Here is a 15,767-nt window from a genome sequence, read left to right as displayed (position 1 = left end):
CCCTACTGATGTTAACTAGAGGACAACTCTACCCTACTGATGTTAACTAGAGGACAACTCTACCCTACTGTACTGATGTTAACTAGAGGACAACTCTACCCTACTGATGTTAACTAGAGGACAACTCTACCCTACTGATGTTAACTAGAGGACAACTCTACCCTACTGATGTTAACTAGAGGACAACTCTACCCTACTGTACTGATGTTAACTAGAGGACAACTCTACCCTACTGATGTTAACTAGAGGACAACTCTACCCTACTGATGTTAACTAGAGGACAACTCTACCCTACTGATGTTAACTAGAGGACAACTCTACCCTACTGATGTTAACTAGAGGACAACTCTACCCTACTGATGTTAACTAGAGGACAACTCTACCCTACTGATGTTAACTAGAGGACAACTCTACCCTACTAATGTTAACTAGAGGACAACTCTACCCTACTGTACTGATGTTAACTAGAGGACAACTCTACCCTACTGATGTTAACTAGAGGACAACTCTACCCTACTGATGTTAACTAGAGGACAACTCTACCCTACTGATGTTAACTAGAGGACAACTCTACCCTACTGATGTTAACTAGAGGACAACTCTACCCTACTGTACTGATGTTAACTAGAGGACAACTCTACCCTACTGATGTTAACTAGAGGACAACTCTACCCTACTGTACTGATGTTAACTAGAGGACAACTCTACCCTACTGTACTGATGTTAACTAGAGGACAACTCTACCCTACTGATGTTAACTACAGGACAACTCTACCCTACTGATGTTAACTAGAGGACAACATTGGGCTGGAGGGCCTTTCCTCTGACGATACCTGATGTAGAGGGTCTGGATGGCACTGGGCTGTTCGCATCTCCTTCTGTAACACTTTGCGGTCGAGGTTTATTCACCACACCAAGGGGTGATGCAGGCAGCCGAGACGCTCTCGACGGTGCAGCTGTAGAACTCTTTGAGGATCCAAGGGTCCTTGGTAAATCTTTTCAGACTCCTGAGGGGGGTTGAGGCGCTGTTGTGTGCTCTTCAGATGGATGAGGCGCTGTTGTGTGCACTTCACAGCGGGTGTGTGTGGAACTTGAACCTCTCGACCCTCTCCACTGCAGCCCGGTTGATATGGATGGTGGGCGTTCTTCCCCCCCTGTAGTTCACGATCAGTTCCTTGGTCTTACTGACGTTGAGGGAGAGGCCGTTGTCATGGCATCACACTGCCCAGTCTCTGACCTCCTCCCTGTAGGATCATCGCCGTCGGTGATCAGGCCTACTTTGCGAGTCGCGCGTTTCCATGCAGTCGTGGGTTTAAAGGGAGTACAAGAGGGGAGTAAGCACACACCCTGGAGTTACCTACCCTACCCTCAACACCTGGGGCCGACCCGGCAGGAAGTCCAGGATCCAGTCGCAGAGGGAGGTGTCCAGTCTAGGGCTGACGCCATTTAGTCGACTGGTCGATTGTTTGGTTGATAGGCTGTCGACCAAGATGTTTTTAGTCGAGCAGTGGCAAATATGTCAAAATAATATATGGCACAAGACACCTGTCTGATTCACGCCTGTCTGGTTCACGCCTGTCTGGTTCACGCCTGTCTGGTTCACGCCTGTCTGGTTCACGCCAGTCTGATTCACGCCAGTCTGATTCACGCCGGTCTGATTCACGCCGGTCTGATTCACGCCGGTCTGATTCACGCCGGTCTGATTCACGCCGGTCTGATTCACGCCGGTCTGGTTCACGCCGGTCTGGTTCACGCCTGTCTCAGTGGACTAAACCATTATTGAGGCCTGTGTTGTATTCCTGAGAGACTCAGTGTTGTTATCCTGAGAGAGAGAGAGAGAGACTCAGAGTTGTATTCCTGAGAGAGAGACTCAGTGGTGTATTCCTGAGAGAGAGACTCAGTGTTGTTTTCCTGAGAGAGAGAGAGACTCAGGGTTGTATTCCTGAGAGAGAGACTCAGTGTTGTTTTCCTGAGAGAGAGAGAGACTCAGGGTTGTATTCCTGAGAGAGAGACTCCGAGTTGTATTCCTGAGAGAGAGACTCAGTGTTGTTTTCCAGAGAGAGAGAGAGAGAGAGAGAGAGAGAGAGAGAGACTCGGGGTTGTATTCCTGAGAGAGACTCAGTGTTGTTTTCCTGAGAGAGAGACTCAGTGGTGTATTCCTGAGAGAGAGAGAGAGAGACTCAGGGTTGTATTCCTGAGAGAGACTCAGTGTTTTCCTGAGAGAGAGAGAGACTCAGGGTTGTATTCCTGAGAGAGAGACTCAGAGTTGTATTCCTGAGAGAGAGACTCAGTGTTGTTTTCCTGAGAGAGAGAGAGAGAGACTCAGGGTTGTATTCCTGAGAGAGAGACTCCGAGTTGTATTCCTGAGAGAGAGACTCAGTGTTGTTTTCCTGAGAGAGAGAGAGACTCAGGGTTGTATTCCTGAGAGAGAGAGAGACTCAGGGTTGTATTCCTGAGAGAGAGACTCAGTGGTGTATTCCTGAGAGAGAGACTCAGTGTTGTTTTCCTGAGAGAGAGAGAGACTCAGGGTTGTATTCCTGAGAGAGAGACTCCGAGTTGTATTCCTGAGAGAGAGACTCAGTGTTGTTTTCCTGAGAGAGAGAGAGAGAGAGAGAGAGAGAGAGAGAGAGAGAGACTCGGGGTTGTATTCCTGAGAGAGAGACTCAGTGGTGTATTCCTGAGAGAGAGAGATACTCAGGGTTGTATTCCTGAGAGAGACTCAGTGTTGTTTTCCTGAGAGAGAGAGAGACTCAGAGTTGTATTCCTGAGACTTAGTGTTGTATTCCTGAGACTCAGTGTTGTATTCCTGAGACTCAGTGTTGTATTCCTGAGACTCAGGGTTGTATTCTTGAGACTCAAGAGTTGTATTCCTGAGACTCAGAGTTGTATTCCTGAGACTCAGTGTTGTATTCCTGAGACTCAGTGTTGTATTCCTGAGACTCAGAGTTGTATTCCTGAGACTCAGTGTTGTATTCCTGAGACTCAGTGTTGTATTCCTGAGACTCAGAGTTGTATTCCTGAGACTCAGAGTTGTATTCCTGAGACTCAGTTGTATTCCTGAGACTCAGAGTTGTATTCCTGAGACTCAGTTGTATTCCTGAGACTCAGTTGTATTCCTGAGAGACTAGTCAGACAGAGAAATAATAGGTGAGGCCTCGCTCCCTTCTGTCTCTCCTCTCCTCCCACCACCAGCCTCAGGCTTCAAAGACTTGGTGACACCAGAAGGACCATGGAACTAGTGGTTAGAGCGTTGGACTAGTAACCGAAAGGTTGCTGGATCGAATCCCCCAAGCCGACAAGGTAAAAATATGTCATTCTGCCCCTGTTAAACCCATTGTTCCCTGGTTGGCCTTCATTGTAAATAAGAATTTGTTCTTAGCTGACTAGTTAAATATAGGTACAAAAAAACAATAACACTCATGTTTATATACAGGGAAAGTGTGTTTCCATAGTGAGGACTGGTGGAGAGCAGAATCAACAACCTCTGGGCCCTTCATAACACCATCACCATAACAACCTCTGGGCCCTTCATATCACCATCACCATAACAACCTATGGGACCTTCATAACACCATCACCATAACAACATCTGGGCCCTTCATAACACCATCACCATAACAACCTCTGGGCCCGTCATAACACCATCACCATAACAACCTCTGGGCCCTTCATAACACCATCACCATAACAACCTCTGGGCCCTTCATAACACCATCACCATAACAACCTCTGGGCCCTTCATAACACCATCACCATAACAACCTCTGGGCCCTTCATAACACCATCACAACCTCTGGGCCCTTCATAACACCATCACCATAACAACCTCTGGGCCCTTCATAACACCATCACCATAACAACCTCTGGGCCCTTCATAACACCATCACCATAACAACCTCTAGGCCCTTCATAACACCATCACCATAACAACCTCTGGGCCCTTCATAACACCATCACCATAACAACCTCTGGGCCCTTCATAACACCATCACCATAACAACCTCTGGGCCCTTCATAACACCATCACCATAACAACCTCTGGGCCCTTCATAACACCCTCACCATAACAACCTCTGGGCCCTTCATAACAGCTGCCTGGCTGTTTGTTTTTAGGAGCCTTGAGTATTTAGATGTATCGAATAAGCAGATTATTTCAAAGTGATCACTGGCGAATCACTTCAGGCTTTGTATCAGCACCATAATCAGGATGACGGCCTGCAGCCACGCCTGATACAAAGCTCTATCGCGGACAGGGGAAAGAGGGAAAATGTGCAGTGTATTTGTATCTGACAGGGACATTACTACACCTGGGAACACCTCGTGTTGGCTAGATATTCTGCCTACGTACTTCCCTGAAGTGACTCGGCTACTTTACTTCAGAGATTGGAATCCACTACCGACCGCTAGCCTAGCTACCATCTCTTTGTCAACTTCCTGTCGTCCTGACTTCCTTTCTTGAGGAGAGATTGGAAACCACTACCGACCGCTAGCCTAGCTAGCATCTCTTTGTCAACTTCCTGTCGTCCTGACGTCCTGACTTCCTTTCTAAGATGCTCATTCATCTCGCCACCCTGTACCTATCGTAATGTAAAACCAACCAGTAGGTTTAAATTTGTTCATACTTTTTCCACTAAACACGTTGATTTGTTAATTCAATTGAAAGACAACCACGTGTTGCTTACACGATTTGTAATTGTTTTAGGTCATTTAGCTGTTGCTTAGTAACAATAAATACACAATTTGTAATTGTTTTTAGGTCATTTAGCTGTTGCTTAGTAATGATAAATACACAATTTTTATTGTTTTTAAGTCATTTAGCTGTTGCTTAGTAATGATAAATACACAATTTGTAATTGTTTTTAGGTCATTTAGCTGTTGCTTAGTAACGATAAATACAAAAAAATATGCATTTAGGTCATTTTGGAAATATATCTGTAAAAAGTACTCTAAATACTCAAACAATGGACCTAAGAACTGTGTTGGGTACTGACAAACCTCCGGGTAAGTGTTTTATAACTGTGTTGGGTCCTGACAAACCTCCGGGTAAGTGTTTTATAGGGCCCAGAAGTGTTTTTGGGGTGAACTTCCCCTTTAATCCAAAGATTCCTGGATACTTTCCACGACCTCCCACAGCGAGCTATCCCAGCATAGCCAGGGTCCTCTCTCTAGGGCTCTGGGGTAAGGGTCCTCCAGGCTCTCTGACCTGGGACAGATTTAATTATCAGGACCCCCAATGGTGAACAGATTATACCAGGGCTATTCAACTGGCTGTGTGTTGGAGAGGAGTGGAGAGAGAGGGGGATGAGATTAGATCTGGCTGGGGTATTAAAGCATTTTCCTCCAGGCTGGGGTAGAGAATGACCTATAGGAGGTCGATATGACAATGTTGATGACAATATTTCCCAGAGACAGACATGAATGCATCAATTTTAAAATCAAACAAATTAATGTGCCTTTGTTATTAAGAATCTAAAACTACATAATTTAATGATTTTATTTGAATGGTAAATATCTGGGTACATAAGGAGGTGAAAACATATTCAAATCAGATGTTATTGGTCACATGGTTAGCAGATGTTATTGGTCAAATGGTTAGCAGATGTTATTGGTCACATGGTTAACAGATGTTATTGGTCACATGGTTAACAGATGTTATTGGTCACATGGTTAACAGATGTTATTGGTCACATGGTTAGCAGATGTTATTGGTCACATGGTTAGCAGATGTTATTGGTCACATGGTTAACAGATGTTATTGGTCACATGGTTAGCAGATGTTATTGGTCACATGGTTAACAGATGTTATTGGTCACATGGTTAGCAGATGTTATTGGTCACATGGTTAGCAGATGTTATTGGTCACATGGTTAACAGATGTTATTGGTCACATGGTTAGCAGATGTTATTGGTCACATGGTTAGCAGATGTTATTGGTCACATGGTTAACAGATGTTATTGGTCACATGGTTAGCAGATGTTATTGGTCACATGGTTAGCAGATGTTATTGGTCACATGGTTAGCAGATGTTATTGGTCACATGGTTAACAGATGTTATTGGTCACATGGTTAGCAGATGTTATTGGTCACCTGGTTAGCAGATGTTATTGGTCACATGGTTAGCAGATGTTATTGGTCACATGGTTAGCAGATGTTATTGGTCACATGGTTAGCAGATGTTATTGGTCACATGGTTAGCAGATGTTATTGGTCACATGGTTAACAGATGTTATTGGTCACATGGTTAGCAGATGTTATTGGTCACATGGTTAACAGATGTTATTGGTCACATGGTTAGCAGATGTTATTGGTCACCTGGTTAGCAGATGTTATTGGTCACATGGTTAGCAGATGTTATTGGTCACATGGTTAGCAGATGTTATTGGTCACATGGTTAGCAGATGTTATTGGTCACATGGTTAACAGATGTTATTGGTCACATGGTTAGCAGATGTTATTGGTCACATGGTTAACAGATGTTATTGGTCACATGGTTAGCAGATGTTATTGGTCACATGGTTAGCAGATGTTATTGGTCATATGGTTAGCAGATGTTATTGGTCACATGGTTAGCAGATGTTATTGGTCACATGGTTAGCAGATGTTATTGGTCACATGGTTAGCAGATGTTATTGGTCACATGGTTAGCAGATGTTATTGGTCACATGGTTAGCAGATGTTATTGGTCACATGGTTAACAGATGTTAACCATGGATGGACAGCTGATCGTCCTCGCAGTGGCAGACCATGTGCAACAACATCTGCACAGGATCGGCACATCCGAACATCACACCTGCGGGACAGGTACAGGATGGCAACGACAACTGCCCGAGTTACACCAGGAACACACAATCCCTCCATCAGTGCTCAGACTGTCCGCAATAGGCTGAGAGAGGCTGGACTGAAGGCTTGTAGGCCTGTTGTAAGGCAGATCCTCACCAGACATCACCGGCAACAACGTTGTCTATGGGCGCAAACTCACCGTCGTTGGACCAGACAGGACTGGCAAAAAGTGCTCTTCACTGACAAGTCTCGGTTTTGTCTCACCAGGGGTGATGGTCGGATTCGCGTTTATTGTTGATGGAATGAGCGTTACACAGAGGCCTGTACTCTGGAGCAGGATCGATTTGGAGGTGGAGGTTCCGTCATGGTCTGGGGTGGTGTGTCACAGCATCATCGGACTGAGCTTGTTGTCATTGCAGGCAGTCTTAACACTGTGCGTTGCAGGGAAGACATCCTCCTCCCTCATGTGGTACCCTTCCTGCAGCCTCATCCTGACATGACCCTCCTGCATGACAATGCCACCACCCATACTGCTCATTCTGTGCGTGATTTCCTGCAAGACAGGAATGTAAGTGTTCTGCCATGGCCAGCGAAGAGCCCGGATCTCAATCCCATTGATCATGTCTGGCACCTGTTGGATCGGAGGGTGAGGGCTAGGGCCATTCCACCCAGAAATGTACAGAAACGTGCAGGTGCCTTGGTGGAAGAGTGGGGTAACATCTCACAGCAAGAACTATCAAATCTGGTGCAGTCCATGAGGAGGAGATGCACTGCAGTACTTAATGCAGCTGGTGGCCACGCCAGATACTGACTGTTACTTTTAACCCCCCCTTTGTTCAGGGACACTATTCCATTTCTGTTATTCACATGTCTGTGGAACTTGTTCAGTTTATGTCTCAGTTGTTGAATCTTGTTATGTTCATACAAATATTTACATGTTAAGTTTGCTGAAAATAAACGCAGTTAACAGTGAGTTTATAGTCTGAGTTTATATGGATGTTACTCAATAGGTGTGTCATGCCTTCCTACTGATCAACAACATTTGAATAGAAGCATCACTCCAGTCTGTATGGAAGGACATCATATAGGAGTCTCCAACCATTTCTAATGAGCTAATTTACAATAAATGAAATAATAATAATAATAATAATAAATGTGTCACAAGCTACTCATGTTTTTACAGCTTTTAAATGAGTTATTCTCTTCTCCTCTACCCTGCAACTCTTCCCTGGGTTGTTGGTGTACAGAGTTTTCACAACAATGGCCACCCAATTGATACAAATAATCCTGAAATATTTCGGTAAGGTAAGGAGGCTAGTTTGTGGTTAATTAATAATGCCCGAGACGCCGGTGTTTGGAGGATGTTTCGTTTTACATGTTTTCTATTGACATTTCTTGGTTATAAATCAATAAAAATGATGCCGATTCATGATTTCAACTGGTTGAGAAAAGCTGCGTGCCGTGTGTCTCGTCCATGACCCCGACACGTTCATTACTACAGGACAGCTGGAGATCGAATTTCAATATTTCAAACGTCAGAGAGACAGACAGCAAGGTTCATACAAATCTCCGCTGTTGAAAACCACTAAGCTAAAAGAAAAGGGAGATAATGTCCAGATGCTTTACGCAAGTTTATAAATTGCCTGGCTGGGCTGATGAGACAGTGGATTGCACAGACGGAACAGAGTAAATAGACATTTTAACATCATAGATTTAGCCGGTGGTAACTTGTGGAATAGACACCAGCTGGAATGCACTTTTTAAACCAATCAGCATCCAGGATTAGACAGACCCGTTTTAAGCATTAAGGCACGTGAAGCAGTGCTGTGTAATGAGTTCAGTCACAGGTAAATGCTGTCGCTCGGCCTGACGCGATAGTGGAGGTCCAGTCGACCCATTTACCTGTGAATTCATTACACAGCACCGCTTCACTGTGCCTTAATGCTTTTTATAAAACTGTTACCAACATATTCAAATAACAATGAATTACATATTTTTCCTTCAAACTATATTTGGAAGGTCAATTTTTGATTTAGGATTTTAGGACCCCTAAAAAACATTTATGTTTTACTACAATAGCCCACAGAAACACGCTGAACAACACATTCATAAACGGCAAAACAAGGTAGTATTTATTTTGTTGGCACAAAACTACCTCCATACTTCCATTCATTTATATGGGTTACCTTCAGATGAAGGCTTAATATCTATATATATCTCCATCCTACCATTAGTTTATATGGGTTACATTCAGATGAAGGTTTAATATCTATATATATCTCCATCCTACCATTAGTTTATATGGGTTACATTCAGAAGAGTCCCGTGATACTTGTAGGGGGGTCGTAGAGCAAAACGGAGAACAGCATCGTGGTTCGTGAGAGTTTCCCCTCTGTATAGATTCAGCATATTAGTTTGTTAGGCCGTTAGGATGCTACAGATGTTTTGGTGAGAAGACCGATTATCGGGATGTCTCCTGGCCTTACTTTAACAACATTGTCCACAGGGACTATAGAAAAATACATGTACGTAAAAGGAGAAAATAGCATGATACAGACTTTATACATATTGCATTCCTTGAATCAGTGAATGAAGGTTTATGCTAGAAAAAGATTGCTATAAGTTTATGGATCCCAAGGCTCTGAGTAGACCTAACCTCCATGAAGACATCTCTATAGACCATGGACCACACTAGGCTCTGAGTAGACCTAACCTCCATGAAGACATCTCTATAGACCATGGACCACACTAGGCTCTGAGTAGACCTAACCTCCATGAAGACATCTCTATAGACCATGGACCACACTAGGCTCTGAGTAGACCTAACCTCCATGAAGACATCTCTATATACCATGGACCACACTAGGCTCTGAGTAGACCTAGCCTCCATGAAGATATCTCTATAGACCATGGACCACACTAGGCTCTGAGTAGGCCTAGCCTCCATGAAGACATCTCTATAGACCATGGACCACACTAGGCTCTGAGTAGACCTAACCTCCATGAAGACATCTCTATAGACCATGGACCACACTAGGCTCTGAGTAGACCTAGCCTCCATGAAGATATCTCTATAGACCATGGACCACACTAGGCTCTGAGTAGACCTAGCCTCCATGAAGACATCTCTATAGACCATGGACCACACTAGGCTCTGAGTAGACCTAGCCTCCATGAAGACATCTCTATAGACCATGGACCACACTAGGCTCTGAGTAGACCTAGCCTCCATGAAGACATCTCTATAGACCATGGACCACACTAGGATCTGAGTAGACCTAACCTCCATGAAGACATCTCTATAGACCATGGACCACACTAGGCTCTGAGTAGACCTAACCTCCATGAAGACATCTCTATAGACCATGGACCACACTAGGATCTGAGTAGGCCTAGCCTCCATGAAGATATCTCTATAGACCATGGACCACACTAGGCTCTGAGTAGACCTAGCCTCCATGAAGACATCTCTATAGACCATGGACCACACTAGGCTCTGAGTAGACCTAGCCTCCATGAAGACATCTCTATAGACCATGGACCACACTAGGCTCTGAGTAGACTTAGCCTCCATGAAGACATCTCTATAGACCATGGACCACACTAGGCTCTGAGTAGACTTAGCCTCCATGAAGACATCTCTATAGACCATGGACCACAATAGGCTCTGAGTAGGCCTAACCTCCATCTCTATAGAGCCTATCACTGCAGACTGTGTCTCATCCAATAATTCACCATGGCAACATCACCGTATGGCCCAGCTGACAACCAACCGTCCACAGAGAAGATCAGCAAGAGAGAAACAGATACAGAAAGAGAGATGTCCACCACACAAAGAGGACAATGTCCTCCCGTCACCCTCCTTTCTAGCTCCCTCGGGGCCCAGTCGCTGAAATGGCTACCACCCCAACCCAGCCCACCCCACCCCAACCCAGCCCGCCCCACCCCATCCCATCCAAACCCACCCCACCCCACCCCACCCCAACCTAGCCCCAGTCGCTGAAATGCCTGTACTACCTGTACTACCTGGGTGACTGTACTACCCGGGTGACTGTACTACCCGGGTGACTGTACTACCCGGGTGACTGTACTACATGGGTGATTGTACAACACGGGTGACTGTACTACCCGGGTGACTGTACTACCTGGGTGACTGTAGTATATTGGTAACTGTAGTACCTGGATGACTGTAGTATATGGGTGGATGTACTACCTGGGTGACTGTAGTATATGGGTGACTGTAGTACATGTGTGACTGTAGTATATGGGTGACTGTAGTATATGGGTGACTGTACTACCTGGGTGACTGTGTATATGGGTGACTGTAGTACCTGGGTGACTGTATTACCTGGGTGACTGTAGTACCTGGGTGACTGTACTACCTGGGTGACTGTACTACCTGGGTGACTGTAGTCCCTGGGTGACTGTACTACCTGGGTGACTGTAGTATATGGGTGACTTTACTACCTGGGTGACTGTAGTCCCTGGGTGACTGTACTACCTGGGTGACTGTAGTATATGGGTGACTGTACTACCTGGGTGACTGTACTACCTGGGTGACTGTAGTATATTGGTGACTGTACTACCTGGGTGACTGTAGTATATGGTTGACTGTATTACCTGGGTGACTGTAGTACCTGGGTGACTGTACTACCTGGGTGACTGTAGTCTCTGGGTGACTGTACTACCTGGGTGACTGTAGTCTCTGGGTGACTGAACTACATGGGTGACTGTACTACCTGGGTGACTGTACTACATGGGTGACTGTACTACCTGGGTGACTGTACTACCTGGGTGACTGTAGTCCCTGGGTGACTGTACTACCTGGGTGACTGTACCAGGTATATAACTAACCTCTGATTGGACCAGGGCTCGTAGCACCACCAGCTGTATCGTGCCCCTCAAGTTCCCCTCCATAGACATGGATCTCCTCAGGGTCTCCATGGCTTCATGGTTCGACTTCCCCAGTAGAGACTCTCCGTTCACCGCTATCAGCTGGTCGTTGACACGCAGATGACCGTCCTACAGGAGAGAGACACAATTCATCAGTCAGTCAGTCAGTCAATCACTCAATCAGTCAGTCAATCAGTCAGTCAATCAGTCAGTAAATCAGTCAGTCAATCAATCAGTCAATCAATCAGTCAGTCAATCAGTCAGTCAATCAGTCAGTCAGTCAGTCAATCAGTCAGTCAGTCAATCAGTCAGTCAGTGAATCAGTCAGTCAGTCAATCAGTCAGTCAGTCAGTCATTCAATCATTCAGTCAGTCAGTCAATCATTCATTCATTCAGTCATTCAGTCAGTCAGTCAATCATTCATTCAGTCAGTCAGTCATTCAGTCAGTCAATCAGTCAGTCAGTGAATCAGTCAATCAGTCAGTCAATCAGTCAGTCAGTCAATCAGTCAGTCAATCATTCATTCATTCATTCAGTCAGTCATTCAATCATTCAGTCAGTCAATCATTCATTCAGTCAGTCAATCAGTCAATCAGTCAATCATTCAGTCAGTCAGTCAGTCAGTCAGTCAATCATTCATTCATTCAGTCAGTCAGTCAGTCATTCAGTCAATCAGTCAGTCAATCATTCATTCATTCAGTCAGTCAGTCAATAAGTCAGTCAGTCAGTCAGTCAATCAGTCAGTCAGTCAGTCAATCATTCAGTCAGTCAGTCAGTCATTCAGTCAGTCAATCAGTCAATCATTCATTCAGTCAATCATTCAGTCAGTCAGTCAGTCAGTCAGTCAATCAGTCAGTCAGTCAGTCAATCAGTCAATCATTCATTCAGTCAGTCAGTCAATCATTCATTCAGTCAGTCAATCATTCAGTCAGTCAGTCAGTCAATCATTCAGTCAGTCAATCAGTCAGTCAGTCAATCAGTCAGTCAGTCAGTCAGTCAATCAGTCAATCATTCATTCAGTCAATCATTCATTCAGTCAATCATTCATTCAGTCAGTCAGTCAATCAGTCAGTCAGTCAGTCAATCAGTCAATCATTCAGTCAGTCAATCATTCATTCAGTCAGTCAATCATTCAGTCAGTCAATCAGTCAGTCAGTCAGTCAATCAGTCAATCATTCATTCATTCATTCAGTCAGTCAGTCAGTCAGTCAGTCATTCAGTCAATCAGTCAATCATTCATTCAGTCAGTCAGTCAATCAGTCAGTCAATCATTCAGTCAGTCAGTCAGTCAGTCAGTCAGTCAGTCAGTCAGTCAGTGCTGGTTTCATGTACAGTAAAACACTTTGGCTTTTTAAGAAACCGGACAGCAATTCTACAGATATTTTTCTGAGAATTGAAGTGTTTTGGAGGCAAGCTGAGGTGAGCCTGAGGGGACAGGTGTTCCTCCCTGACGGGCAGTCTCTACACTGTGCTGGTGTGTTTAGTGACATATTCAATCGCTCCCTATTCCAATCTGCTGTCCCCACATGCTTCAAGATGGCTACCATTGTGCCTTCTTGGGTACAGGAACAAAGGTAACTGAAATAAATGACTACCCCGTAGCTTCCGTCATCATGAAGTGCTTTGAGAGACTAGTTAAGGACCATATCACCTCCACCCTACCTGACACCCTAGACCCACTTCAATTTGCATACCGCCCAAATAGGTCCACATACGATGCAATCTCAACCACACTGGACACTGCCCTAACCCATCTGGACAAGAGGAATACCTATGTGAGAATGCTGTTCATCGACTACAGCTCGGCATTCAACACCATAGTACCCTCCAAGCTCGTCATCAAGCTCGAGACCCTGGGTCTCAACCCCGCCCTGTGCAACTGGGTACTGGACTTCCTGACGGGCCGTCCCCAGGTGGTGAAGGTAGGAAACAACATCTCCACCCTGCTGATCCTCAACACTGGGGCCCCACAAGGGTGCGTTCTGAGCCCTCACCTGTACTCCATGTTTACCCATGACTGCGTGGCCACGCACACCTCCAACTCAAGTTCAAGTTTCAAGTTATCAAGTTTGCAGACGACACTACAGTGGTAGGCTTGATTACCAACAACGACGAAACGGCCTACAGGGAGGAGGTGAAGGCCCTCGGAGTGTGGTGTCAGGAAAATAACCTCACACTCAACGTCAACAAAACAAAGGAGATGATCGTGGACTTCAGGAAACAGCATTACTCATCTCATGTGTATATACTGTATTTAATCTACTGCACCTTGCCCATGCCGCTCGGCCATCGCTCATCCATATATTTATATGTACATATTCTTATTCACCCCTTTAGATTTGTGTGTATAAGGTAGTTGTTGGGGAAATGTTAGATTACTTGTTAGATATTATTGAACTGTCAGAACTAGAAGCACAAGCATTTCTCTACACTCACATTAACATCTGCTAACCATGTGACCAATAACATCTGCTAACCATGTGACCAATAACATCTGCTAACCATGTGACCAATAACATCTGCTAACCATGTGACCAATAACATCTGCTAACCATTTGACCATAACATCTGCTAACCATGTGACCAATAACATCTGCTAACCATGTGACCAATAACATATGTTAACCATGTGACCAATAACATCTGCTAACCATGTGACCAATAACATATGTTAACCATGTGACCAATAACATCTGCTAACCATGTGACCAATAACATATGTTAACCATGTGACCAATAACATTTGCTAACCATGTGACCAATAACATCTGCTAACCATGTGACCAATAACATATGTTAACCATGTGACCAATAACATTGTATTTGATCTGTTTTGAATGATAGAAACCTCAGATCTCCTTCCCTTATCAGCCTGGCCACTAGCCTCTCCTCACGACACAGAGTAGGGCTGACGAGAAGGGCTGACCGACTGACGTGGGAGACGAGAACAGCTCGGTGTGACCGGAAAAATACAGCCCTGAACATATATCCTATGTAGCTATCTGATCTGTACATTATAGCCTACGTAGCTATCTGATCTGTACATTATATCCTACGTAGCTATCTGATCTGTACATTATAGCCTACGTAGCTATCTGATCTGTACATTACAACCTACGTAGCTATCTGATCTGTACATTATAGCCTACGTAGCTATCTGATCTGTACATTACAACCTACGTAGCTATTTGAGCTGTACATCATATCCTACGTAGCTATCTGATCTGTACATTACAACCTACGTAGCTATCTGATCTGTACATTATAGCCTAAGTAGCTATCTGATCTGTACATTATAGCCTATGTAGCTATCTGATCTGTACATTATAGCCTACGTAGCTATCTGAGCTGTACATTATAGCTTACGTAGGTATCTGTACATTATAACCTACGTAGCTATCTGGGCTGTACATTATAGCCTACGTAGCTATCTGATCTGTACATTATAGCCTACGTAGCTATCTGGGCTGTACATTATAGCTTACGTAGGTATCTGTACATTATAACCTATGTACGGGATGTGTGGGATAAAGAGCAGCAGTATTTGGACAAAATCACGATCTCCCAGGAGTTACGCCTTGATCACACCGACAGTGGCATTGCATTTGGGAAACCAGAAGTAAATACATGTCCAATTAAACACTGCGTTTGTCCTCGTAGCGTTGCAGAGACAGCTGTAGTGCGTTCTGGGTGGTTCGCGTACGTTGAATTTATCCAACGTGTGCGTCAAACTGTAGGCGGTAGACGGCTGGACAGAAATGGTAGCAGAAGGTGAATGTTGAACTTTGTTGCACACATAACCAGGAGCTGCTAGGTAAACATTACGCGCAAATGACGCCGTCGGTGTGATCAAGACGTTACCAACGTTCACCTTTTTGGAAGGGGAGGGGGACATTCGACCGTTAACTTGTAAAAAGAGAGAGAGAGGATGGAGCTCCTGGTTATGTGTGCAACAAAAGTTCAACATTAGTCCTGGCCTAACTGAGATTAGCAGCCGTCTAGATGAGCAAGACTTAAGTCCTGGGCTAACTGAGATTAGCAGCCATCTAGATGAGCAAAACTTAAGTCCTGAGTTAACTGAGATTAGCAGCCA

The 15,767-nt window shown here is 44.7% G+C and overlaps 1 protein-coding gene across 2 annotated transcripts in view; it reads right to left on the bottom strand.

The window, feature by feature from the left end:
* Positions 1-15,767, bottom strand: part of LOC109883170 (partitioning defective 3 homolog B) — a 206,207-nt gene that overhangs the window by 189,027 nt on the left and 1,413 nt on the right. For both annotated transcript variants that reach the window (XM_031801834.1, XM_031801839.1), the window contains exon 2: positions 11,636-11,803. In XM_031801834.1, coding sequence (XP_031657694.1) covers positions 11,636-11,803 — 168 coding nt within the window. The remainder of the gene's footprint in view (positions 1-11,635; positions 11,804-15,767) is intronic.

This window comes from Oncorhynchus kisutch, linkage group LG2, assembly GCF_002021735.2.
Source record: "Oncorhynchus kisutch isolate 150728-3 linkage group LG2, Okis_V2, whole genome shotgun sequence".
NCBI classification, from domain to species: domain Eukaryota; kingdom Metazoa; phylum Chordata; class Actinopteri; order Salmoniformes; family Salmonidae; genus Oncorhynchus; species Oncorhynchus kisutch.
This window is presented reverse-complemented; position numbering and strand designations above follow the sequence as displayed.